This window comes from Heteronotia binoei, chromosome 2, assembly GCF_032191835.1.
Source record: "Heteronotia binoei isolate CCM8104 ecotype False Entrance Well chromosome 2, APGP_CSIRO_Hbin_v1, whole genome shotgun sequence".
In the NCBI taxonomy this organism is placed as follows: Eukaryota; Metazoa; Chordata; class Lepidosauria; order Squamata; family Gekkonidae; genus Heteronotia; species Heteronotia binoei.
In genome coordinates this window covers 172,912,716-172,940,095 of record NC_083224.1, presented here as the reverse complement: position 1 = coordinate 172,940,095, position 27,380 = coordinate 172,912,716, and the positions used below count along the sequence as shown (strand labels likewise).

The 27,380-nt window shown below is 40.6% G+C and overlaps 1 protein-coding gene across 2 annotated transcripts in view; it reads left to right on the top strand.

Annotated features, from left to right (window-relative positions):
- Positions 1-27,380, top strand: part of COP1 (COP1 E3 ubiquitin ligase) — a 180,288-nt gene that overhangs the window by 78,438 nt on the left and 74,470 nt on the right. For both annotated transcript variants that reach the window (XM_060232478.1, XM_060232477.1), the window contains exons 12-15: positions 2,998-3,141; positions 13,542-13,650; positions 15,518-15,599; positions 26,310-26,426. In XM_060232478.1, coding sequence (XP_060088461.1) covers positions 2,998-3,141; positions 13,542-13,650; positions 15,518-15,599; positions 26,310-26,426 — 452 coding nt within the window. The remainder of the gene's footprint in view (positions 1-2,997; positions 3,142-13,541; positions 13,651-15,517; positions 15,600-26,309; positions 26,427-27,380) is intronic.

The following is a 27,380-nucleotide window of genomic DNA, read 5'->3' as shown; positions in this document are numbered from 1 at the left end:
AAGATAGAACTTTAATCTGGTACTTGCTGTCAGCTGCTAGGACATTGTATGCGCAGTTGTGGAAGCAAGAAAAAATACCAGAGAAATAGGATTGGATTATAAAAATTATGATATGGAGTGAAATGGACAAATTAACAAGAATGTTAAGAGACTATGATTTAGAAGTTTTAAATTTTTGTTTTAATAGTTAAGGGTACCTTTAAATATTAGCTTTTTAAGTAAATAACACTGGCGGGGGTCAAGTAACGGGGGGAGGGGTGGGTAAAAAGTAATATATGGGGTAGATAAAAGAAGTTTTTAAAGATGTAAGATATCGATTTATTACCATATGTTACCAATAAAATTGTTTTAACTCTAATTCTATTAGACAAGTGGAAAACTTAGAATAACTTTCAAGATCACTTCACTTTCCCCGTATGCTCTTCCCCACATGACTTCCTTTTTTCCTTCTCCTGGCAGTCCTCGTATTGTCTCCTCTTTGTTTCCTTTTCTTCTTCCAATTACCAAACTAACCTTTTTAATCTACCCCTCCAGCATTCTTCAGCTTTATTTATTTATACCCACCTTTCTCCCCACTGGGGACTTAAAAGCAGCTTCTTTCATTCTCCTCTCCTTTTTTACCCTCACAACAGTCCTGTGAGGTAGATCAGGCAGAGATGGAGTGACTGGCCTAAGGTCACCCAACAAAATTCCATGGCAGAGTTAGGATTTGAACCTGAATCTCCCGTATCCTAGTCTGACATGCTGACCACTATACCCCAGTGGGTCTCAGGGTTCCTTCCTTCCCTCCCCTGGTAGCTGCTTGAAGGGGAAAATTTTGCCAATTTGCAAAAGTCCTGTTGTAGCAGGTTGCTCAAGTAAGTTGTGCGGCAACTACTGCTTGGCCCAGCCAAGTCACACAAGTTTTGTGGAAGTTGCTCCTGGGTTCAGACAAGTCATGCAGCATCAGGTTGTCTGTTAGCCACCATGGCACCTAGGTGGGTTCTAGAGATTGCAAGATAGGAAGTTGCCTGCTGCTTTTGTGGTGGGCCTGGCTCCAGTGAATCTTCCCTCTAAGGCAGACAGGCATGGAGCGGTTGTTGACTGGGAGGCAAAAGTAGCCCTTGAAAGGGCCCTGTCTTTTACTGACAAAAAAAAACGGTTTGAAGGCAGGTAGTATTGTTATGGATGCTTAGCCACCCTTGCAATGGCCAGTGAGATCTCAAAGGATGTTCATTTTTTATAGATGCAGGCACTGCTTCTCTTATTTGTTTTTTTTTTAATCCTCCCAGTTTAGGGGGCAGAGATTGGAGTTCAGGTTTTTCTGTAAAACTTGGCGTTTCTCAGGTTTGTAGAAAGATCTGTCTTGTCTATCCATGGCTCCAATCTCTAGCTTTAAGTATCCACAGAGGTAGCCACATCGACAATTAGATATACTGATCTTATGGCGAGAGAGAGAACTAAATGGGGTGGGATCTCTTTATTGGTAGCACCTATTTGGTGTTACTTGGAACTTTTATCAATCAGCCTGAGTGGGTGTGTGTGGAATTTCTGCCCTACCATGCCATTCAGCAAACCTCAGAGTCTTCCTCCAACTTGTGGCTCTTGAGATTTTTCACTTATTACAGGCATTAAATGTCTTAGCAAAGCCTGATACTCCTCACCCATTACAGGTGTTAGCTTGACATAACCAGTGAATTACCTCTAAGCCACCCATTTGGCCACTGCTGTTGACATATATGGCAGTAATGCAATAAACACAGCATAGTGGGGGGGGGGGGTTGGAGAGCTGGTAAAGGTGGTAGTAGCAGCACTATCAACCAAATGAGTAGGCATTTTCATTTTGCAATAGCTGAAAAGGTAGGAACATCTGCAATAACTGCTCTTTTGATAGCCTAAGAATCTTGAAGGGTAGGTCGGGTTTACAAACATCCCCCATGGAGTTCACAGAAATCTAAGAGAAAGTTTGAGTTCACACTGATGGTGGTAGATCTCACTATGTGGTTGTATCTGGCTTCCTGCTGTCACAGTGGCACAGAAATTGAAAAATGTTGGGCTCTTCAGGATCTTTTCCTTCTAATTTTATTATCTGTGCAGTGGATGTGCCATTTTACATTTAGATATGTAAGCTGCTTTCAATCTGGTCTTTGTAGAAAAAATGATACAAATATTTTAAATTAAGTAATAATTTTCTTGATTAAAGTTGAATTTGAGCATAGTAACACTTCACCATGTACTTCCTGAATGTCATGGCTTCTTGTCCCTTCTAATTCTTTGTCCTTTTATTTTCATGTACCATTACATGAAAGGATTGCATACTGAGAATCCATTTCTTGCATCTGAAAAAAGTGACCTTTAGACCAAGGCAGTTTATGCTGGAATAAAATATTATCAGCCTTTAAGGTGCTGCAAGGCTGTTGTTTGTTTTTTGCTGCAACAGACTAACATGGCCATCCTACTAGAATTGAATTCTTGGCTGTAAAGAAAATCACTTGGCAATTCTGCTGTGGCACATAGTCATTCAGTATAGGTCAAATCCTTCCCTCTTCATTCGCAGTGTGAGCTGTCAGTATTGTGAAAGCAGTAAGGAATAAAAACAAAAGCTGGCAATCTGGGCAAAACTAGCTGCAGGAGAGCTACTGTGGAGCCACACAGTAAGGGGAGTCAGTGGGTAAAGAAGTCATAATCTGACTGTGCATTGAAATGGTTTATCTTAGCTCAGGTCAGGTGTTAAGTGTTTGCCAGTGACTAACCTAGGTCTGCTGTCTTACTATTTGTGTAGTGCCCCAAAGTAAAGTGAATCCTTTACATGTCTTAATGGACGGGAATAACATTCCCTTCCTACTTCTTTTTCCCCTTTCATTTGCTTTTTCTTTTATTTCTCCTCTTTGCTGTTTCAAATCAACGGATAGAGAGCTGAGATTCAGGAGATCTCAAATCTGCTGCGTTTCTTAATGTTTGGGCTATGGATATTTGTGTTGTTAATAGCTTTTTTCGTTGTGTGTTTTCATTTCTTAGTATTGAGTTTGACCGAGACTGTGACTATTTTGCCATTGCTGGGGTGACAAAGAAGATTAAAGTCTACGAGTATGGCACAGTCATCCAGGATGCAGTTGATATTCATTACCCTGAGAATGAAATGACCTGTAATTCCAAAATCAGGTACGTGTTATCTGTCTTGCCTTTTGAGTTAGAATATGGCAATGGAGTTTTGTGCAACTGCTCCCCTCCCCTAATGCAGACCATATACAAGCTCATGTGAAGCGCCTACCTATATTGCTGGCCAGCTTACTAGGGCTATACTCTTAAGAGGATAATGTTTCTAACAGGCCTAGGTATACATGTCAAAAGTATATGTCTCTTTGCTTCAAAAAAGGTCACACTATTTCCATATGCTGGTAACATTGCCTAAGGTATAAAATAGAATCTGAAAACATTTTTAAAATAAGCTATGCATTGGCAGTTCCATTAAACCTTGCTGAACACCTTGCCCCTACCCTTCCCTATGGTATCTTGTGCACAACCACCCATTTACTGGCAATAATAATAAAGAAACATTTGTATATCACTTCCCAAATGTTCCAAGCATTTCTTGCATGTTATCCTCTTATCCCTAAAAACAGGTGAGAAGGGCTAGCATTATTTTATATAATAATAATAAATTTTATTTATACCCCGCCCTCCCCGCCGAGGCTCAGGGCGGCTTACAGGACATGGCAAAAGCCATATTAAAACAATAAAACAAGATTATACAGTTCAATACAGTTAACAATTAAATATTTAAATAATCTAAAAACAGTCTAAAAATATAATCTAATAGTGCTACTATCTCAGTTATGTTAATGTTAATGATGGCGTGATGTTTATTCCAAGCTCCATCGTAGAAGGCTAGCCGGAAGAGGGCGGTTTTGCAGGCCCTACAGAATTGGCCAAGATTCCGCAGGGCCCGCACCTCTTCCGGCAGCTGGTTCCACCATTGGGGTGCTTTTATAGAGAAGGTCTGTTCTCTAGTTGTTTTTAGTCTGGCCACTTTTGGCCCAGGTACTTCCAGAAGGTTTTGTGAACTAGATCGTAGTGCTCTTTGGGGAACATATTATTTTCCCCACTCTGCAGGTGGGGCACTGAGATGATAGAGAGAAAATGGCCACCTAGCGATTTGTGGCAGCGAAGACATTTGAACTGATGACCTCCCAGATAACAGCATATATGTTATGGCCAGTTGTAAATAGACTCTAAATAGCTTGGATATGTTCTTGTTGATCTGATGGCAATAGTGTGGTGGAAAATAGGACGTTGCTGCATAATCAGTATAATGAAGACTCTAATGCTGTCTAGGAAACAGTCTCCCATCTTTTTCTTATATATGTATCATTTTCTTACACATATATTCATTTTCTTAATCTACATTGTAAGACTCCTTTGCCCCCTCCCCCCAAAAAACCCCCCTTAATTGGAATGCATTCTTAAGAGTGTTAGCTGCCTCTTCTTGCTGATGAGTATGACAGGGGAAAACTCAAGACCCTGTGATAGATGATTTTTATATAAAATAGGAGTCATTTTAAATGACTTTATTTGCAGCCCGAGAATCCATGCATGGCTAGTTACTGGCTGGGAGAGCTTTGCATCCTAATTAGTAGTATACCTTAAGCTACAGAGTGTCAGCTTCTTAAATGAGTTCATGGTAAGTGAAAGCAGCATAAATGAATAGCAAGGCAATTTCGCTTGTCTCAGTTACAGGCTTCTGCTCTCCAAAGAATTTGAGTTTGCAAGCAAATCAAAAGCTTGTACCTCCTTGAGCTAGAAGCGGACAATACTCAGATCTATAGAAACACACTTCCTCTGAAGATTAGGTAACACTGAATCATCTAGTACTAGTCCATCTTACTTGCCTTGCAGTATAGACAACATCATGAGATATTTGCTCCTTCTCTGTGCTTGAATGTGGTGATAGGCTAAGAGGATTTTTTTTCTTTGTGCCTCATCTGAGTAGAGAACAGCAGCTGCTAAAAAGTGTGTGCAAGACTGAAACTAGGAGTAGCTGAATGGAGGCAAAGATGCAACGTAGTATATTCTGAAGTGAAGTAGATTAACTTTTCCTCCCTGTAATACTGCCTTGTAAAAATCATGTGTGAGAACTGGCCCCAGGGAGTCTTATGAGCAAAGAGTTTCTTCATTGACAGTCTAGAGCAGGGGTGTCAAATGTCCAGCCCGTGTGCCAGAACCTGCCTGACCAGGGCTTTAATCAGGCCCTGGGGCTCTTTTCTCTCCCCTTCCCTCCTCCCGTCCTCACAGTTTGAAGTTTGTAGGCTGATGAAATTCCCTACTCTTTCAGTTCCCAGTTCCCTCATCTTTGTAGACTGCAGCATAGACAAAGTTGCAAAGAAAACATGGCATGGACTCTCCATCAAAGCTGTAGGGAGAATGTGGTGACCTTGATGGAAAATCCATTCTATGTTTTTCTTGCAGCTGTGTCTGTGCTACACTGTGTTTCAGATTCCTATATAGACAGCTGAAGCTCAGGCTTCTTGGAGTTGATGCTTTGAGCCAGCTTGTCTCTGCTCAATGAACACGACTTAGTGAGTACTCTAATCATGGGACCTACAGCCAAAGGGGGATATTATACTGGAGAGCAGTTGTCAATTTGAGTAGGCCCTGGGGTGGGTGGGGGGAGAAGTTTGCAATGCCATTTCATTGTTTTCCCAGGTTCAGAGCATTTTATATTTTTAGTTTCTGCTGTGATCCTTGTGCTTTTTCTTGATGTTTTATTTTTAAAATTGCATTGTCAAATCCCACTATTCCCCCACCTTTCCATTTTAAACAAAATATCACAAGAGTTTTAAGCATGTTTGTATTTTAAGTTAAAATAATATTTGTGTTTGTGTCCTGTATAAAGTTTATATCTTCACTACTTCACATTACATTTTATGACACACATGGCCTGGCCCCACAAAGTACTGTGTAAGATCTGGCTCTCCTATCAAATGAGTTTGACAGCCCTGGTCCTGAAGTAGGAAGTCTGGAATGCCCTGTGGTCTCCTTTTAGGTTTTAAAAACAAGGCAACATAAAAAAATCTCAAGAAAGTGGGACTTCTGATTCCAAAGTCAGGCATAAACTTGTGCATATATGATTCAATGAATGACTGAAATGTGGTGAATGTCCTCTAGTGTATTTTCCGGCTTATTGGGTCTACACCTGTGAACAGTAAACATCTTGCAACAGGAGGGTTTTTATCCAATAAAAAGACGTAACATAATGCAGGGGACTGAGTAAAGAAACAGGCCATGTTCAGGACACGCAGACTCCCAAAACGGTACCCTCTTTAAGGCTGCTAGAACATTCTTACCACCCAGCATCTATTTGGGAGCTTTGTAACATGCTAAGTAATATGAAATAGAGAAATAAAGGGTAGGCAAGGGGAAGGTATTCATAATACAGCATCTCTGCTATTGTACTGACTGAAATGGGGAGGAGGGGTCAATCGCTTGCGTGGAAGTAAAATCTCAGCTAGTAAAAATGCATTATAGCATCACAAACCTGTCCCTTACAAAGACCAATAAATGTACAGCAGAAATAGTTGCAGAGACCAATTTTTATAGTATGCCCATATAAATTCTCTTTTGCAAGGGAAACAGTCCCTTATTCTTGTTCTTTCAGTCTGGAGGAGTGAAACACTTGCATTCGGACAGGCTTTGGATTACCGTTAAGCAATGAAAATTTGATACACTCAGTGCCAGCGCACTAGTATATTGACCCACTGAAGCACTAACAAAAAGAAATGCCACTGTTTGCATTCCAAGAACAATACGACAGTGTGTATCTTAAATAGCTTTCTATAATAAAAGAAATTTGTCTAGCTCCTACCAGATTTTATTAAAACCTTATAAAGCTTTTTAGCTTTTGTGGTGGGCGAGACTAGCTCCGACTGGATGAATGGCATCAATTTAGTCTGTTTAAATTGGTGCAGTGATTTGAATTTACATAGCATTTCTGGCCGAGTAATTATCTTACTCTGTGTTGTGAAACTTTTAACTCTGCTTTGAAAAATCTCAGTAACTTGGTTCAGATGTAGATCTTGGGTTGGGGTTGGCTTGAATGAGCCTGGTGGGAGCTTTGGGCTCATGTGTTCTTTTGCTCGCTGTGAGCTAGTTAGTTTCAGGTTTTTGGCAAACCATAGTTTATTGCATCAGAATAGTCAAACTGCGGTTATTGATAGCCCTGCAAACCAGGGTTACTGTGGCTTGCCATCTTGGCTCGTAAGACAAATATAAAACTTATTTGCCACTTCAGATGTCACTGACAACCATGGTTTCCCAAAAACCAAAAAGTAGCTAATCTGTTCATGGCCCCTGGAGGGGATGGTGGAAGAGGGGGTGTGCAGGCTTAAGTCTTCCCTGAACTAGTTTAGGATATACAGTGCAAACTTATAGTATAGCATATAGACCTCAACCAGTGGTTCTTAATCTTTATTCCACTAACACCTACCAAGTATATAGTATTATCATCAAATTCCCCTGAGTCACGAGTAAAGGACACACAAGCAGCAGTTCAGACAAGAAGTATTCCAGACATTGTAATTTTCTTTATAAAGGTGCATGATTATGTCACACATACAATACAGTTTTCTCAGGCATACATTCAGTGAGATCTCTGTGCCTCATGGCCTCCCTGAGCTCGCCTCGGTGTGGAGGGCGGGATATAAATCGAATAAATAAATAAATCAGACAACTGTTTAATGTTAGGTTTGGTTCCTGTTTTCTGGGCGTCACTTTTTAAAGGGCCTATGGAATAACTCTTGAATTTTATTTTCAAGATGCCCTAGGCAATATAAAACAGTTCTGTGCTGGTTGTCGGTCATTGTAGGAGGGGAGAAGGGACTTCCTAAAATACTGAATCTCCCCCTTGCACCAGTGGTTTGTAAATTGGCTGCACTATGTATTAATTGCCCTAGAGAGAATGGTCTGCTGCCCTGTTACAGTGAAGCTGGAATTTTTTTTTGGGGGGGTAGCTGTTCCCTGAGCAGTGACTCAGGTTAGAGGTTGGAGACTTCAGCAGCCCCCTGTTCCCTTTGATTACTGTTGCCTGCTGCTGTTCAGCATCCTGTCACTATCCTGTCATCTCCTCCTTTCTGTCTCTCTCATTCTGTTGTTTGTCCTTGCTTTAAAATCCAGTCTTAGAAGGAGAATAATTATGCAAAATAAATATGTGCAGATGTATTTTCCTTCTGGCTGTAGAAGACATTTCAATGACACTGTATGATTAAAAAAAAAAAGAAGGGCAAGGAAGAACAGCAGGAAGTTTCTGTATCTGAAGAAGTGTGCTTTCACACAAAAGCTTATACCTTGAATAAAACTTTGTTGGTCATAAAGGTGCTGTTGGACTCATTCAGTTACTGAAACTGACTCAAATTTAGTTCAGCAAGAAGTTTTGTAAGAGCTGGGTGGCTGTAACTGATTATTATCTTTTTTTGTGTTTTATCCAGTAGGAAAACAAACACACATGCAGGATTACTTGAGCTAGATAGCATTCTGGACCTGGACTGTACTTTCCTCCTAGTAGAAAATATCAGTTATACAGATGATAAAAGGTTATGGAATAGGTAATTGTAGGGGAAAAGAAGTCCTTGCTGTATGTTGATTTCTCAGCTTTTAGTTTTTGGAGTTGATCTATATCGGTAAGGTGAAAGCATCTGTATGATACCAAAGACTTCTGCCTACACAGAAGTCTTTTCTCTATATCATAAAACCAACTCGTAACATTTGGTTCAGGGAGCGGTATAGTTTGCTTAAGCAGAATGACTTTAATTGAAATCCCAGCAGGGATGCAATATTATATTTCAGTCTACAATTCCAGAGTTAGCTGTTCTACCAAATAGTCAGTGCCCTTCCTTTTTGTAGAAGATTTTGTCTTTTGTCATTTTGCAGTGTAGGAGATATAATCTTTAATTTTGAGGGGATGATAATAAAGCACCCCACCCCCTCCTCAAAGCACATACTTTGAATTGTGACTTACTTTCAGTTTTGACAGACATCAGGACAGGCAGATAGTTGACAGATCTATAAGAATTCTTGTCCTGCCAACAACAAATCTGCTGTTAGAGCAGCTATGAAAAAGGAGGTTCTTGTCTGGGTATGAAACCATCCTAATCCTGCTTTTGTTTATGCTAAATGATTGCTTGCTCTGAAAAATGTTTGGATTTCATTAAGCGAGTCGCTAAAAATCTACACATAGCTGCCCTGCCTGTTTTGGAAGTATGGCCCTTTTGTGAGCTGTATCTTTGCCTCCTTGCGATGTCTTTATCCCACTTTAGTCTGAAACAGACTTCTCTCTGATTCGCTGTAAATAAATTATGTAACAAATCAATGTGAGTTTTAAACCCCTCTGTTAAAGGTAGTTTCAATGAAGATTCCAAGAATAAGATGGCATAAAAGGCTATTGAGATGTATAGGTTTAGTTAAAATAACCTATTCATCTCACTGTATAGCATTTCCCAAGAGAGGGTACGTTGTTTGCTTTTAAGTGCTTGTTGTTGAAAGGTAATGTCAGAGCCAGTTTCTTTTGCATCGTCTACCTGATGAGACCTTCCTCCATCTTCCTGGGTTAAATGATAGCTGTTTAGTGTTACCTCTGAACACTAGTGGTCACTTATCTATGGTGACTTTCTGGGTGGTCAGTTGGATTTCACTGAGCTGAGTAGATAACCAAGTGCTTCTTTGGAAGCCAAAACTGTCTTCAGTACTCTTATTTCTTTGCACCACATTAAGATGAGTGGGAAGCCTTGCTGTCTATAAACGTTCTTACTACATAACAATGTAAAACAAATCAATGAGGCAGACATGTTTTATTTACAAAGATGGGCCAATTAATACACTGTGAAGTAATCAGCTTGGGTTTGCTGTCAGTGAAGAGATGTTGTCCACTCCCTGTGTGATTCACACTTGCTCCTTGTGCTACATACATGAACATGTCCATAATCTATCTCAAATGCTTAACTTTGTTTGGACCAGTTCAGAATCTTGTTAAGTGGCCTTTTGCTATTTACATGATGCAGTATATATATGTGGTATATTCCTGTTAGTGGATAATATCTAGTATCAACTGCATCAGGAGAAGCTTATGTCCAGCTTTCATAATTTTGTGCACTGCTGTGTTCTCGATGAAGGTCCACCTTATGCATTTGCCATAGTTTATTTTTAAAGATGGTCGCTTTCTCTTCCTGGCAATCAGATTTATCTCTAAACAGACACTGTTCCAAGAAAATCTGGAATTTCATTTGCTGGAGTTTAAAAATTGGATAGGTGCCTTTTTAGGAGTACAGACTGGGTAGGCAGCCAGTAGAAGCCCTTTATTAATGAGGCCTTGACAAAGTTAACTCAAAACTGCCTGAGGACTTGCTACTGGATGGTGAAACTGCCTTGATGGTATCAGATGGGTAGCCGTGTTTGCCTGAAGCAGCATAATAAAGTTTCTGTTTCACCGTATCTAAAAAAGAATGCTCGCACTTGAAAACTTATACCTTGGATAAAATTTTGTTGGGCTTAAAGGTTTCACTGGACTCAAACCTTGTTCTGCCTTGATACTTTCTTTGAGACTCTCTTCTCTGTAGGTTAATGAGGTGTTAATGTCACAGTATGGTACAGGCATGGGAAGGGACATCAGATACCTACCAGTAGGTGCTTGTGGCAATCATATTCTAGAAATTATTCTAAATTTGGCCCCTACTAGCAGTAAACAAAATAATTGCTGTTTCTAGTAGCAGTTCATTGTTCTCCATTATCTGGGGGAAATATAGGTATCTTTTGAGGAGAGAGATCTGCGACAAATGAGCAACCTGCAGTGTTGGTATTACATCTGGAAAGACTCTTAGCGGAAGCAGCTCGGTATTCAACTTGAGAAGACAGTTCCACCATTTTGGGTTGGTTCCTAATAATTCCACTACTACTGGTTAGTATTCTAACATGTTTGGAAATCATTACTACTGGTTAGTAGTCTAACCTGTTTGGAAACTATACTGATAGTGTGGACTAAAATTAGGGAGATGCTGTTTCTCACTGCAATAAGAAGAATACAGAGACCGGATAGAATAGGTGTACGCTAATTTCTGTCTAGATATGGTCTTTCTAGTGGAAGTTTTTTTTAAAAAAATTGAGAATATAATCTGTCTACTTGGTTGTAGTGCCTTGAGGTAACTGTGGAATGGTCAGACTGTCAAGTAGTCATGTCTAGATTTGGAGTCCTGTTTGGGTGTGGTAGTAAAGGTTTGATCAGTGATGTTCAATATGACTTAGGGGTGGGGAAAATCATCCTTACTGCGTCTGCTGAAGGTGGTTTGTAAAGAACATTGAATCATTTCTTCATATTTATAAGCCCCAGAATAGGAAAAGCTATGTAAATAAGATGCCACTTGTATCATGCATAAACAGCATGAAATGCATGAGCCATTCTGTTGACTTATGCTGCTCAGTATATTCTCTGGAGGAAAAACGTGGCTTCTAATATAGAACTGTACTTAATAAGGGACACTTTTCATTACTGAATATTTATAGGTGGCTGAAGGTGATAAAGATCAAGTAATAGGAAGAATATTGCCCTTCTTGTGATAATTTGATTTGAAATAAAAATAGTATTAAAAGGTTTACTGTGTGTGAAGAAACTTAACCAGGTGTTAATGGACCATTTAGTGATTACAGACACTAATATTTTTCATCTGCCACTTGGGCTGTTTTCCTGTGTCACCTGAGATTTTTACACCTCAGCCCTAAGCTTGTGTAAAAGGCAGCTAAGTGTTGGAATCCAACATTTCTCTCCCTGCCATTCCTAGTTCTTAGGCTCCTGCCAGTTTCCTTCCCCTTTCTTTGAGGTTTGCTGCTATTCTCTTTGCTGGGTAGCAGTTCCTCAGGAGGATGTAATCTGGCAGGCAAGCTCTGTGTACATCTTTGTCTGTGTTCTTTTCTTGCTGATCTGTCTGGTGAAGGAAGATGATCTCAAAGCCTGTGCTGTCGCCATCTGAACATAGGAAGCTGCCTTATCAGCATCATGTCAGGCTGGTCTGTCTTAGCCCAGTACTGTATACACTTAACTGCTAGTATATAATAATGCTTTTGTAATTTGTATTGAGGTTTTTGGTGAGGGTGTTGGGTTGGCCTGAGGAGATGCAGTTTGATGTAGTGGTTAAGCGTGCGGACTCTTATCTGGGAGAACCAGGTTTGATTCCCCACTCCTCCACTTGCACCTGCTGGAATGGCCTTGGGTCAGCCATAGCTCTGTGAGAGCCCTCTCCAGCCCCACCCACCTCACAGGGTGTCTGTTGTGGGGGAGGAAGGTAAAGGAGATTGTGAGCTGCTCTGAGACTCTTCGGAGTGGAGGGTGGGATATAAATCCAATATCATCTTCTTCTTCTTCTTCTTCTTCTTCTTCTTCTTCTTCTTCTTCTTCTTCTTCTTCTTCTTCTTCTTCTTCTTCTTCTTCCTCTTCCTCTTCCTCTTCCTCCTCTTCCTCCTCTTCCTCCTCTTCCTCCTCTTCCTCCTCTTCCTCCTCCTTCTATTTTTAACCATGGTTCTCGCTTTTGTTACTAACTAATAAAAGATCCCTTAACAGATCAAGCTATGGCAGATGTGATGTTGCTTTCTCCTTATTGCAGACTGTGGAACTGTAATCCAAACACAAGGAAAAGCTGATTAATACTAGTAGAACACATGAATATCTAGAAGTGCTATTTTTTTAACCTGAGTTTCTTTTTCCATAAAAAGAGAGCGGAGACCATTCAGTCTTTTCCATTGTGTCTTTTGCAGTCAGTTAATCCAGCTCTAAACATCATTGTATCTTTTATGTTCCATGATATCCAGTGTTGGAATCTTCCAATACACTTTTGTTTTAAACCTACCTCTCCCAACTATTCCTTACCCTATAACACAGTCTGATTGTAGCCATCTTGAGTAATCTGGTGCAGCTGTTAAAGACAGTGATCCTTTCCCTGGGCTGCCACTGCATCTAACATTTATCTCATGGCAGGGAAGTTGGTGTCTCCATGAGACAAATGCATTTCAGTCTACTAGGCTGATAATGCAGCAAATGAGACTTTATGCTGCCTGTAGAGAAGAAACCCATTCTTTCACAGTCTCAATGCAGAAACAGAGGTTCAAAACTCCACCATGGAAGAATAGAGTAAGCTGGAATGTCAGTCTCAAGCTGTTACTGGGGACAGAGAATGTTTTTCAATCAGGGCCTTCCATGTACATTAGAATGAACCTGAATCCATATGTTAATGAATGGTTTCTCAGTTGAGACAAGTTTGAGCGCATAATACACTTCAGGAACCCAGGAGCAGATTTGTATGCCTTCAGAGAAAATTACAAGAGACAGAGGCATTATTCTAGCACAGAGTGCCATTTTGGTCCACAAAATAACCGCAGGCATGTATTTCTCACCTTATCAATTTAAGTAGGTAACCAGTGTCACTGCTGAATGATTACCTGAGTTATTGCAAGACTCATCTTGTCATTGCTGTCAATTGCAGTTCAAAGGAGGATTCTCTCTTATTCTGGGGGTTATTTCTCTCTTACAGCTGTATCAGCTGGAGTAGTTACCACAAAAACCTGTTGGCCAGCAGTGACTATGAAGGTACCGTCATCTTATGGGATGGGTTCACAGGGCAGCGGTCAAAAGTCTATCAGGTAAAGTGTGTTGTCCTAGATGTGATTCTTCTTTGGTTTGCAAGAAACACTGGGATACTTTGCCTTAGACCATGATCTAGCCAAATCTTCCTCATTTCATCTTTGTCAAAGTTTATTTGTAAATATTGCTGCCAGTAATACAGTAATTCTAAAAATGATGAGCAAGAGTTGTAGAAGCGGAATGCAAAATTATCTGGAATAGTGAATGTCAGATCAGAGAGTCCTGTTCTGTCAAGGAGAAAATGGGGATTGTTACCACTTTATTAGAAGTTGTTACCAGCAGCTGTACCTGTCAAAATTGTTTGACTTTCTTTAGTCTGAATGATGAGTTTCATCAACCTCAATGTATAATTGATGGGAAATATCACTGGTGTCTAATGAGACAGGGTAGTGTACCATATCCTTTACAGTTAACTGAAGTTCATTTTATTCTCTAAGTTGGGGAATGTTAGTAATAGCTAAGACCATATTGTTCCAGACCCCTGAGAGTCTTTCCATTAGGGCCAGACAAACCTTATGTTCTAGCATTTGACTGCACACCAAAGGATGCCTATGTCTTTCTAATTCATTGAGGTGTGAAATGCTCCTTAAACCAATAAGTTCTTAAGAAATAAGTTCTGTCTGTGCTTTTGGGTGCAAGGAGCTCAGATTAGCTAGAATCAAGGCAATAACTGTCATGCCCTGAGTGTGCTCTGTTAGGGAGATACATTTTGAGGGGAATAAGATGTTTTCGGTTAATGGCCAAGTTTTATTTTCACATTCATCATTAGCCAAGGTGAATGTCAAAAACAAGCCTGCTGATTCATTGTTTTTTGGGAGGTCACTCATTAGCAGAACCATCAAGTGCCTTCTTTCAATAACCAATTAACCAGTTTACCAGTAAATATTGACATTTATCTTAAAGGGGTGGAAAGTCTCCAGAATTATGAGGAAATTAATTGCTTTTGAAGGGTATGCATCCATGTATTTGCAGTCCGTCACCGCTATGTCAGTGAATGAATTCTGACTCTTCAGTATTAGTAAATACTGGCCAAGACAAAACAAGGATAGATAAGGAACAGGAGGTAAAAGAGGGCAAGCAGCTGACTGACGTGCTCACATGTGCCTAGTGCAGGGAACGTATGCCAGCCTGTTTCTTGAAATTCCTGACTGGAGTTCTCCTTCATGAGAAAATATGTTTGTGAGTAAGTTCTAAGCTGGAGTTCCTTGCTTCAGTGCTGCCTTTTGTTTTAAAATAGATGGCATACAATGAAACAAGAATATTCTTTTTGCGTAGCTGTTTGAGTTCTCTCACCATTTTGCTCCAGCCATTTCTCCTTCTTTCCCCTGGCATTTTAAATTGTCTTGCTCTAATCAAAATACCCGTTTGCTAAAATGCTTCCAGTTGACATAAATATGTGCACTCTTCAGCAAACAGAGTTGTAGAAATGCATTTGTTAGTGAAAATAGCGTTCTGATTTTTGAGCGTGCTAGTTATCTATGAAGAAAACATTGTTTTAAATGGCTACAAAGAGAGTAATGTAATCATTTAGGCCTAACTCTAGATATCTGTTTATTTTCCTTTTTAAAGGAGAGAAAGCCCACTAGGGAGCAGTAACAAGCCAAAGCATGTATTCTCTTAATACGAATAATCTAAGATCCCATCGTTCAAGATGCAAATAAGCAGTAGACTTTATTTAAAAAGACTTGATCTAGCTTTCTAGATACAAGCAATTTTTGTGTGGGAGAGAAATTCCAAGTCCCTTTAAGCATAGTAAAGCTTTGCCCTCATTCATTTAAACCACATGCTACATCCTTCATCACTACTTATTTCACGTCTGAGTAGTAACTTGCTATGTTGCATTTCTGTTCCTCTTTCTCAAAACAGGAGCATGAGAAAAGATGCTGGAGTGTGGACTTTAACCTGATGGATCCTAAGCTGTTGGCTTCAGGCTCTGATGATGCAAAAGGTATGTTTTCAGCCACTCTCCAGTAAATGTTCCTGGGATGAAACTTCCTGTCCCCTGTAGTTTTTACAAGATAGAGGTACAAAATGCTAGCATTTCTTAGCATTTTGAAACTTTCTCGGAACTTGTTACTATATTGATGACCTGATAAAGAGGAAAATTGGTGTGGTTTTGGAAAAATGATTACATGTGAAATATACTTTGTGGCCGAAATAACTCGTGAACTTTTACATCCATTATGCAAGAACACAAGAACATTAGGGATGCCATGTTGAATCAGACCAGTGGCCCATCCAGTCCAATACTCAGTCACGCAGTGGCCAAAAAACCAGGTGCCATCAAGAGGTCCACCAGTGGGACCAGGACACTAGGAGCCCTCCCACTGTTGCCCCACCCCCCAGCACCAAGAATACAGAGCATCACTTGCTCCAGACAGAGTTCTATCTATACCTTGTGGCTAATAGCCACTGATGGACCTCTGCTCCATATGTTTATTCAGTCCCCTCTTGAAGCTGTCCATGCTGTGGTTAATGCACTTTCCATGCACTGTGATTAAAACAATCCATGAAAGGAAGGTAATATTCCTAATTTTCCAACTATGATTAGGAGACAGGAAGAATGCCATAATCTTGTGAGCTCCCTTTCTCTACTTATTTTCCTTCATCTGAAAGAATGGTTTGCTATCACCATGGATAATGCGGATTCCCTCATAACTGGAGTTTTCAAACCTAGCTTCAAAGTGTGGATATCTTGGTTAATGTTAACCATGGTTACCAACTGTGCAGATACAGTATTGCATTGTGGTTAAAACAAACCATGAAAGGAAGGGAATAACATCCTAACATGTTCCTGATAAACCATCATTATGTCAGAACCTGACTTTAATCTCAGTCATTGCTGTAAATTTTGTTTCTGGCACTCTCCATGATAGGAATTCTGTATCCTAATAGCTCAAGGTAAACAACTGGAATGTCTTCAGCTGCCATAATTTGTGCATGCATCAGCTGCAGCAGGAGTAAGTTAAGTACAATTTTCAAGGAAATATTTTTAGAGAAATCTTTTCCTTCATTCCTTAAAAGAAACCCAAATACAGTCAAGTATCCTTGTTTCTGATTCCTTGCTTCATAAGCAAGAGTTTGAAAAATTGACTACTGCCCTGCAGAGGGGTGTTCTTTGATACAGGGTTAGGTGCGCACAGTTCATTAGAATACTTGCACTGCAGGGCTGAATTGCCTGCTGTGCACCCAGCGTTTCATCTTCAGCAGCTGAAATGAGAGTCCCAAAACAGATGATGGTCCTCTCTTGAATGTGCAGGTGACTTGTGCCCTGTTGGTCCCATAACCCAAGGCTCAGTTCATTCGGTGATGCAAAGCAGTAGGTAGCACCAAATTACTTTTATTTGTGGAGTGTTGCATACAGCAGATGTCTGCTACATGTTTTGTCTTCTCTCCTTCTCTTATTACACCTGTAAGTAGAAATTATGATCCAAGCCTTCCTTTAAAAATGACACTGTGAATACTGAGACACTTCTTACCCCTTCTTGTAGAATGTTTTAATCCTATAGAACCAGCAGGGATTACACTCAATCATATCTCTTAACAGTTGTTAGAGAATCAGAGACAGGTTATAGGATCACATATTACCTTTCTTCTTGAGTGCTTAACCAAAGTTAATGGTTTCATCATTTATTTTTGTATTACTTCAGTCTTCTATCCCGCCCTCTCTGCAAGCAGACTCGGTGGCTGACAGTCAATTCAAAAAACATTTACAATTGTAATTTAAAACAATAAAATGACAATTTAAAATACATTTTAAGGTGCTGTTCAACCTCAGTATAGGCGGGATCTTCTCTCTTCTGGCAGTGATCCTATGATGATCATAGTTCCTCTGCAGTGTAGGGTGGCAGTCCTCTCCTGGTTTAGGTGTTAAAGGCCTGCTGAAATAATTCAGTTTTGCAGACCCTGCGGAATTGAGAAAGATCCTGCAGAGCCCTTATGGCCTCCGGGAGGGCATTCCACATTTCTGGTGCTGCCACTGAGAAGGCCCTAGCCTGTGTGGAACACAGTCTGGCCTCGCTTGGTCCGGGGATAGATAGTAAGTTTTGCATCTCTGAACGCAGTGTTCTCTGGGGAACAGATGTAAAATAGCATGTATAAACTGGCACTTAAGTGAGTCTGAGGAAGGGGGAATGTAATCCCACAAACCATTAGTGTTCTCATAATTAACAAGTGGGCATCCCAACTGGCCCAGAATGGCAGCTTTCCCATGCTGTTCAAATGTCATCTGGTAATTGCCCCGAGAATAAAAAGAGATAGCAAGTTGGAAATTTAGGAGCAATTCCAAATATTGAACACATTGAAAACAATGGAGGGGTACAGCAAAAGTCTCTTTATCCAAAAGGAATGGTTTGATATACATGGGTAAGTTCAATCTATTGCCAGATGTTCATTTGGAAGCTATCACGTCACATAGCTAGGGACACTGGCACTTCCATTTTGTAACAGGCGATGAGTCCAGGAAATACTGCTGTCTCATTCGGTATTTTTTGTAGCTTGGTTATTTATGCCTTAGGATACTCTGTCCAATATCTTGCACAATTTTGTTTGATTGCTGTATTTTTCTTGAGTATATTTGTTACGCATGTGAAAAGTACTGCATTTGCTCAAAAGGAAGGTTACCCTGAATAGAATATGATCCTTCCCATGTTATACACAAAATATATACTTGCATCTTTTAAGCAAATATAAGATGACTCCACTTTTTCTTGATGCTGCACAACTGGAGGGTAGGGCTAGTCTTCCTTTTGGGCAAAAACAGTAGTGAAGAGATGGTTACAGAGAAGCAGGCACAACACTTTAAGAACTGACTCATTAATGCTTCTATATTCCTTTAAATAAAATATGTTACCAACTCTGAAATCTGTAGTTCCCAATGTACCTTAGGCATAAGGAAGTTATTACAAGGGGAGAAAAAATCATTGCAACTGAGAACATTGTGTGAAGACATATACGAAATATGATTTGAATATCACCTTAAGAAAAGTTTGACAAAGAATTTAAGCTTCCATGTGAAATCGTCTTTTGAGCTGCTTTCTACCACCAGGCATTTCTTTAACCTGCTAAAAAATTGTGTTTGGAAGATTAGCTACTATTTACACCGTGCTTGTTAAAGAAGAGCTTAAAATGAAACGATAATTTATATGGGGTGAGACTCTCAGTACTATCTTTATTTTTGCAGTTTTGATTCTTTTAAAAGGAGAAGATTGGAAAACCATAACTAAAACATTTCTTAATATGAAATAACAGCAAAATCTATATTTTGTGTGTTACACTATCAGTTACCCTAAGAGCATCTGATACATTCAAAGAAAACCAATGTGACTTTCTTTGGATAGAAGAACTTAATAGTAATAGGCTACCTATTTTCTTTGAATAAATTCTTTTCAAAGCAAATAGTGGTTTCCAAATCAGTATTTTACACTGGGAATAGCAAGTGTAAGTTATTTCACAGATATGACTGTTTTCCGCCTGCTTATGGTACATCAAGATACCTCAGAAACAGACTTGCAAATAGGAGTGCTACTTTAGTGAAAGTGTGTATTATTGTAGAGGTCATTCTTTAACTGTAAACAATACTGTGTTTATTTACTGCTAAGGTACGTTTATAATGTAAATCTATGTACCTGGGAAATGGGGTATAGTGTGTTCCTGATTGTTCAAGCATATTTACCTGTGCTGCTATAGCTGCTTCCTCAGTATACTTGCAGCTCCCTGTTTTTAAGGAATTTCTTTCCAGACAAAGTGTTGGCCTTTTAGCAATATTAACCAAAGAGCTGTGCCTGTATGTCAAACCTTTCAGTCTTGGGATATTTTTCTTGATAGGAGACCCAGTAGGTCCTGTAGTGGACTGAAGCTCCACTAGTTGCTTACACCTGTGGAAATTAATTTCAGTAATATGGCTTAGAACTTGTTAGTCATATTTATGGTAACTTGTTGCACTGGTATATGGAAAGCATCTGATTCCATTAATAAATGGTATGGAGCACATACAGCCTACCATATTTTTTAATCTTTTCTTTAGGCCAATGAAGACTCTGTTCATCTCAAGTTCATTACTCTCATCCTATCTCTTCCTGCTGCCTCTAATTTGCGATAGGGCACTAATGAATTAGATGCAAAAATATTACTATGCACAATCTTAACTATTTTTTAAGGGGAAAAAATGTTCTCTGTGCAGTTTAAACAGGGTGCAGCACCACCTCTTTGCCTTTCTGTAACAAGGCTTCTGGCCAAATACACAGGAAGAAGATGATGATACTGGATTTATACCTTGCCCGTCACTCAAAGTCTCAGAGTGGCTTACAATCTCTTTTACCTTCCTCCCACACAACAGACACCCTGTGGGATAGGTGGGGCTGAGGGAACTCTCACAGAAGCTGCCCTTTCAAGGAGAGCTCGGCGAGAGCTGTGGTTGACCCAAGGCCATTCCAGCAACTGCAAGTGGAAGAGTGGGGAATCAAACCCAATTCTCCCAGATAAGAGTCCGTGCACTTAGCCACTACACCAAACTGGCTCTCCATCCACCATCCATCAAAAGAACCGCATTTCCTTCTGTTAAGAAATGCATTTTTTCTTTGGAGGTTTGAAATGAGCAAAACCTTCATTCTGAGTTTTGAAAGTTGTTTTTCCCCTCTCTGAGCAGAAAACAGGCAGGGAGGAAGAAGTCAGTCACTGGCTTTCCAGGCTCCTGTCAGCTGTCTCTTAAGAAATGCTAAAAGGTCTAGCCAGAGACAATTGGAGCATCCTCCCCCCTTCTTCAAGCAGGAATTTGGGAGAGCTTCTCTGACTTGACTTGACCTGACTTGGTCAGTAAGTGGAGAACAGATATTATTAAAAAAAAACCCAAAACCCTCTGTGCAGCAAGGAGGAAGTCTCTTTTCTTTGGGTGCTGAGCCCATGAGAGGAGACAGACCTCTTCAAAGAGTAGGAGGCAGCCATTGACCATGTTCTCACCTAAAGAGCAGGAGGGATCTTCAAAGTAATGGGGCATGTATAGAGAGAGGGAGAGAGGAATTACGTTTTACCTTTTTAAAATATGTCATTCTCAGTCTGGTAAGGCACTAGAAGTATATTTGTGAACATTTTCTTCATAATTTTATAACTTTTGATGCTGGCAGTTGTTCTCTGTTCTACATAGACCTCCACAGTCTTGGATACACTATTTTAAAAAGAGTGCCAGGGAAAAGATAGGCAGTTGGCAAATGGATATTTCTCCAGGGGTGCACAAGACAGTAAACTGTCCCCGTGGTGACCAGGCATGGGGGCAGTGGGAGATACAGAGGCAAGGTCTCAGAACTTGGAAGGGAAGCTGGGAGCTCTGACCGTCTCAGTGGGGAACTCCTTACAAAGGTCAGGTGGCGGCGGCGGGCTACCTGAAAGAAAAAGAAAAGCCTCTCTAGGTGTTGAGAGAAACCCTAGAGGGCAGGGCAGAAAAGGGGCTGCAGGCCAGAGCTGGCTCATTCTGCCACACCTTCTGTATCCAGGCTTTCATTTCAGGGAGGCTTGCAGCTTAGCCATTCCTCTGGTGGTAACTGTTAGGAACCATTTGCCAACCAAAAGCCCCACCAGGTAAGGGCCTTGCCAACTTTCCTGAACCATGGGGCAGGTGCCACACTGGAGAATTATTCTCAGAAGGAGAAGAAGAGTTTGGATTTATACCCCACCCTTCACTACCCGAATGAGTCTCAGAGTGGCTTACAATCTCCTTTCCCTCCCCCTCCCCTTCCCCACAACAGACAACCCTGTGAGGTAGGTGGGGCTGAGAGAGCTCTTTCAGGAACTGCTCTTGAGCAGAACAACTTTTGAGAGAATTATGACTGACCCTAAGTCATACCAGCAGGTGCATGTGGAAGAGTGGGGAATCAAACTCGGTTCTCCCAGATAAGAGTCCGTGCACATAACAACTATACCACTACACTAGATGGCATGTCAAAGAGCCACAAGTGGCTCCCAAACCACTGAATATCACTGTTTTAACCATTTAATCAAGGGATCCAACTTAGATTAGGCAGAAGGTGCAAGAGTGGCCCAAGGTTGCCCAACAGGCTTCATGGCAGAGTGAAGATCTGAACCTAGGCCCTAGAACCTAGATCCTAGTCTGACACCCACCACACCACCACACTGGTTCTGTCTTTGAATAATACTGAGAGAGATGTGTATAGGGATCTTATGGGGAATGCTGATTTTGACTCTATTTTGCGTCATATATTCCAAAGTCTGCACCTGCAGCAGAAACTCAGTCTGTTTACCTCTAGCTCCTGTGCAGTTTCCCCAGGGTCCCAGTTGACAGGCATAGCTTTTTGCTTTTGTTCTAGCCCCATTCCTGTTCCAATGGATTGTGGCAGGGTTGGACTAGATGAACCTGGAGTTCCCTTCCAGTTCTGTGATTCTGTGGCTGAAGGATTGTATGGACATTTTGTGGGAAAGAATAACAGTTATCTTCCTCTCGATGAGAAAAGTGTGGGAGAGAGTATGCAGAAACATGGTCAACTCCTGTACAAATCCTTTGCCTAAAATGTTGCTGTTTGGCGGAGGTATGCAAATTTCATGACGTTTGCTCCTGGAACAAGTTTTAAAATCATGCACCAATTTAAAAAGTCAGAACGAGAACCACTGATCAGCCATGGATTTGTGACTGGCACAAACTAGCTAAATGTACTTGGTAGTTAAGTGCTGCTGTTTTCCAAATGGAAATGGTTTCCAAGTGAGTGTATTTAGAACGGCAGCCTAAATAACTCTTCTGGCATTGGTAGGATGTGGTGCCAAAGCATAGCTATTTTGCAGAAGCCCTCCCTCACTTTTGCAGATTAGTTTGAATGTGACCTAATGGGCATCATTGTGCACACTGCTTCATAGGGCATGGATTTGGAAGGCGTTTTAGTGCTCGCAGTTATACTGCGCGGCCTGCTTCTCCTCCTTTAAAAAGTACTGTTGCCTCTTCCAGTTTTAGCAGTTACTGTTGGCAGGAATTGTCTTGTTTTTAACTGCTGAAATGGAAATGGCTTGTGTCCTGTGCCCAGTAATGTTAGTGCCCTCTGCTCTTGGCATAATGCAGCCTGTGCCGCTTGTTGGCGCCACCTCTTTTGCCATGGGATCAACAAATGGAAAGGTTTGGCCTGTGAAAACCTCTTCCAGATGGAGTGCTTTCTAATTTAAATCTCTTTTGAGATTTAAAAAAAAGACTTAAGGCCATTTCAATATTAAAAAAAAACTCTGCGTGGATCGTATGATTATTCATAGCGTGTTAGACCTTTGTGAACTAAAACAGAATGGAATATTAATAGACTGGAAATGGTATCAAGACACGTGAGGGTTTTTTTTGTGTGTGCATGTAACTTTTAAGTCCATTCAAATGTGCATATATCAGTGCCTGTGAATGGGGGTCTAATTTTAACATCCTCTTTAACATGCATACTATTAACATGATCCAGTCAGCATAAAGCACATTTAAGTTTCATTAATTCCGCTGAGACAGGTTTAATTTTCTCCCGTGGAATCGATCGCTTCACTTTCAGCTTGATTATATTTGTATTTTTAAAAAACCATTAAATAAGTACCTAACCATAAAACACAACCTGTAACATATATTAACAGACTCATTCTGATTAGAGGCGGGGTCAGTGTTATTAGGTAAGGTTGACATGCATTTAAATTTTATAGACAGTCAATTTCTTGTCTTGAATATGTTTAACCAAACCTAAGACTCTCAGACTCAAGCCTTATTGGGACATTGGACTAGCAGACTCAAGCCTTATTGGGCCTGCATTGTCTTGTATGCCGCCTCATGACGAGCCCCATTGTTGGTCTGCTTCCAGTTGTGTGCTGCAGTCTATGCAACCCCCCCCCCCCCAACTCATGTTCTAAATCTATCAGCATTCCCCTGTATAAAACGTATCACTACTAGCGTATGCAGTTCTCTTCAAGTGAAATGCAGGCACCTGGGGGAAAAATCAGGGAGTCAATGTGTAACTAGGTGGCCATGGCCTCCATGTTTTGTGGAGTGTGAGTGTTCCCTCAGTCTTTTGAGAAAGAAGGAGGGGGAAGTCAGAAAGAAAGGTGTGGCTGCATGGCGCCGGAGTTGTAAGCACTTGCAATATGTGAGGTTGCAGAATATATTAACTTCTGTGCCATATAAGCAGAAAAGTGAGTGATTTACCTTAGTTTCCATGTGTTCTGGTGCATGAGAGAAGGGGTAAGTACTGTCATTTTTCACTTATTCTGGAAGTGTTTTATGGCATTATGGCTATTAAAAAGCTATATCCTAGTGACCTTTTTTCAGGTGATCTGATAGAGCACCACTGCTTGGTGGGATGCTCTCTTTCTTAATATGCAGAAAGCTAATGTGAAAGTGGGTTTGCTGTTCTTCATTGCCAATTGTCATTGGCTCAATTTCTTCTTCCCTGTTACAGAAGAGAATGGACTCCCTTCCCAAATAATACCACCACCTTGACATCATAAGAACCGCTTTGAATAAACAGGGAAATGTCCACTGGCAATCAGCCCACAAGTAATATATAAACAACCACAATCTAAAATATGTAAGATGAAAAATCGAAGTGCCTCATTAGCGTTATTTCAGATGCCATTGGATCATGTCCTTTTTGTTACCTGCACAAGCGGGTACTGTGGCATGGCTTTGATAATGAAATTTCACTTGAACTTTAAATCTCTCCCATATCAGAATTAGGCAGAAAAAAGTGATGATATTCCTGCGTATGCAGAATCGTTTGTGGCCCCCAGTGGTGGTGGATATCCTGTGGCCAGAAGTCCTAGTTGCTGAAATAGTGTATGGATCATAATTAGGATTGCCAGCAAATGGAGAAAATGTCCTGCCCCTTAAATAGAGATTTAATAAAAATTGGCAAGGAAATAGCATCTCATGAAGCCTTTGTTAAAGGGACAGGTCATAATATGCTGGATGACCTAGTTGGCTCTCTTTGTTTTCTGAATTTGAAAAGAAGGGAAACCTTGTAGAGTCTGCAGAAGGTGCTCCCCTGTGCTTTTGAAGGATATTAACTGGAGCTCAGTGCTGCATTTCTACAACAAATATACATGAGAGTCAGCATGGTGTAGAGTGGACTAAGATCTAGGAGACCCAGATTTGAATCCCTACTCCGCTGTGGAAGCTTGCTGGGTCATCTTGGGCCAGTCACATTAGCCCAGCTTACATCCCAGGGTGGTGGCTCTCAGGATAAAATTGAAGAAAATTAATGTGCTAATGGATGAACATATGAGCGTATGAAGCTTCCTTATACTTAATCAGACCCTCAGTCCATCAAAGTCAGCAGTGGCTCTCCAGTGGCTGTTTTTCATGCCTATTTGCCCCTTTTTAGTTGGAGATGGGATTGAACCTGGGACCTTCTGCTTACCAAGCAGATGCTCTGCCACTGAGCCGCCGTCCCTCCCCAGTGTGTTGACGTAACTTGTTGATAACATTCTAGGATGAATTCATGATGCTGCAGCTCTCTCACTAGATCAGACCACTGAGTGAGTTAATTACACACATTTCCCTTCTTCTAAATGTATAGGAATGAAATCCACATTTGTGATATGCAAACATACCATTAGCAGTGTCTAATGTTGCTTAATTTTATATGTGAATCTATCAATATGTAAACCATTTTGCTGTGTCTTTTTTTCTTCTTGAGCTTTCTGCAGTTAATCCATATGCACATCACCAGTCCCCAAACTTTATTTCATGCTCAAAAACTGCATCTAATCATTTGGTTGTAATGCAGATCACTGTGTTTGAATACATCAGAACACAGCTGGATAGTAAGGGATGAACACATTGACTTTGACTCTTACGGTCATCCAGAACCGCATTCCAGTAGCCTTCGGCATCCTGAGGCACTAGTATGCATTTATGTGGTGCAGAAGGCCCCATCATATAGAAATACTGTCTTGAACTTTGCTGTATTTTGTACATTCATTGTATAATGGAAACTGTTCTCTCCAACAGTGAGGATTGATAACAGGCCATCATATGTGGCCTTTATGAGCCTTCCATGGCATTAAGCATTATTAGCCAAGAACAGTAAATACTGAACAAACTGTATGAACTTCTCTGGTTTTTGAAAACGTTGGTTTAGGCCTCCTTCAGAGATGAGTTAGTCATAAAGGCCTATCTTCATGCAGGGAGTTTTCACTTCCAGTTGTGAGCAATGTTCCCTCTAAGCTGCAGAATCTTGTGAGCAAAAATTCTACTTTGTGAGCTACTGGTATTAAAGTTGAGAGCTACAGGCATTAAAGTTGTGAGCTACTGCATAAATTAGTTTGCTCTGGGGTCATCCTTCCTGAGCTAAGACAAAAATGTGTGAGCTGGAGGCTAAAAATCTGTGAGCTAGCCCACACTAACTCAGCTTAGAGGGAACACTGGTTGTGAGTCTTCCTGGAATGAATTGGTATTTTTAAAATGTATTTTACCCCTTGGGGGAGGGTTGGCCATACATTGCATCTTTGTCGTCTTTGTCCCAGTATAATTGCTGCCTGCTGCCTTTAGTGCATAGCATAGCATAGCACTGCGCATAGCATAGCACTGTTCAGATTCATAGTTAGCAATAAAAATGATATGTTATATGTGAGTTTGCTCAGAAAAGTGTTACAGCTTAACCTTGTCCATTTTGTTTGTTTTCTGTCCTTTTTTTCTCATTAGTGAAGCTGTGGTCAACCAACCTGGACAATTCCGTAGCCAGTATTGAGGCCAAGGCGAATGTGTGTTGCGTCAAATTCAGCCCATCATCTAGGTACCATCTAGCCTTTGGTTGTGCAGGTATGTGTAACAAGTGGCACTTCTCTGCTGGGCATGGTGAGGGCCATGTTTGTGTATCTACGCTGTGTTTTGTAAACCATAATCCTTTGTTCTGTTTGTGTTGTTGTCTGATCATTAAAACTGTCGGGAAGGTACACAAATGATGCAGCACTCTATGTTCAAGGTGTCAAGGTAGGGGGCAGTCTTCACATTAGGATAGTTAGAACGTGGAGGCTTATCCTTCTGATTCTGTAGCAAGTTCCTTACCTGGAGAGTTTCCTGCTTATCTTCAGCAGACCTTTTTAGTTTTATGCTTTTGTACATCCCCAGTGTCAAAACTGTCCCTGGGTGCCTCAGAGAGGAGAGGAAGTTTTTACTTTGAATACATTTCTATGTTTAAACTCCAGAAGACAGTGAAGCTTTGAATGGTCTCCTTATTGGCATTAGGAAGCAGAGGTGAGCAGAGGCCAAAAGGATGTTTTTCTTTGGTCTCCCCAGTCTGCGTATTTCTCTTTAAGTTGGCTGAATAGTTTGGCTTTGAATTCTATATTCACATTGGTAAGATGCTGCAAGGGGAGTGATGTCCATCCCCATTGAATTGTACAGTGTTGCCTTCTGGATGGCAGGGAAACTCTTTGTTGGTAAACTTAATGGAGAAACATGAATTACTGTACTTCAGAGACTTTAGAAAAGCTTTTAGTAGGAAATGTCAGTTTATTTTTATACATCTACAGAACAGCACCTGATGTAATAATACTGCTTTATTTTTAAAAAAATAGCATTTCTTTTTGTGAAACATCTTAATTGTCTTATTTCTTTGAGATGTTTCATGTGGAAAAGAATTCAGAAAGAAATTTCTAAAGCACCAGTGAAGAAATATTCTTAGATCTGTGACAGTCAGAGCTTGCAGATCCACCTGGGACTTAGCCGAATGAGGCAGCTCACTGGGTTTTAGTTGTTAGAGGGTTTATAGGG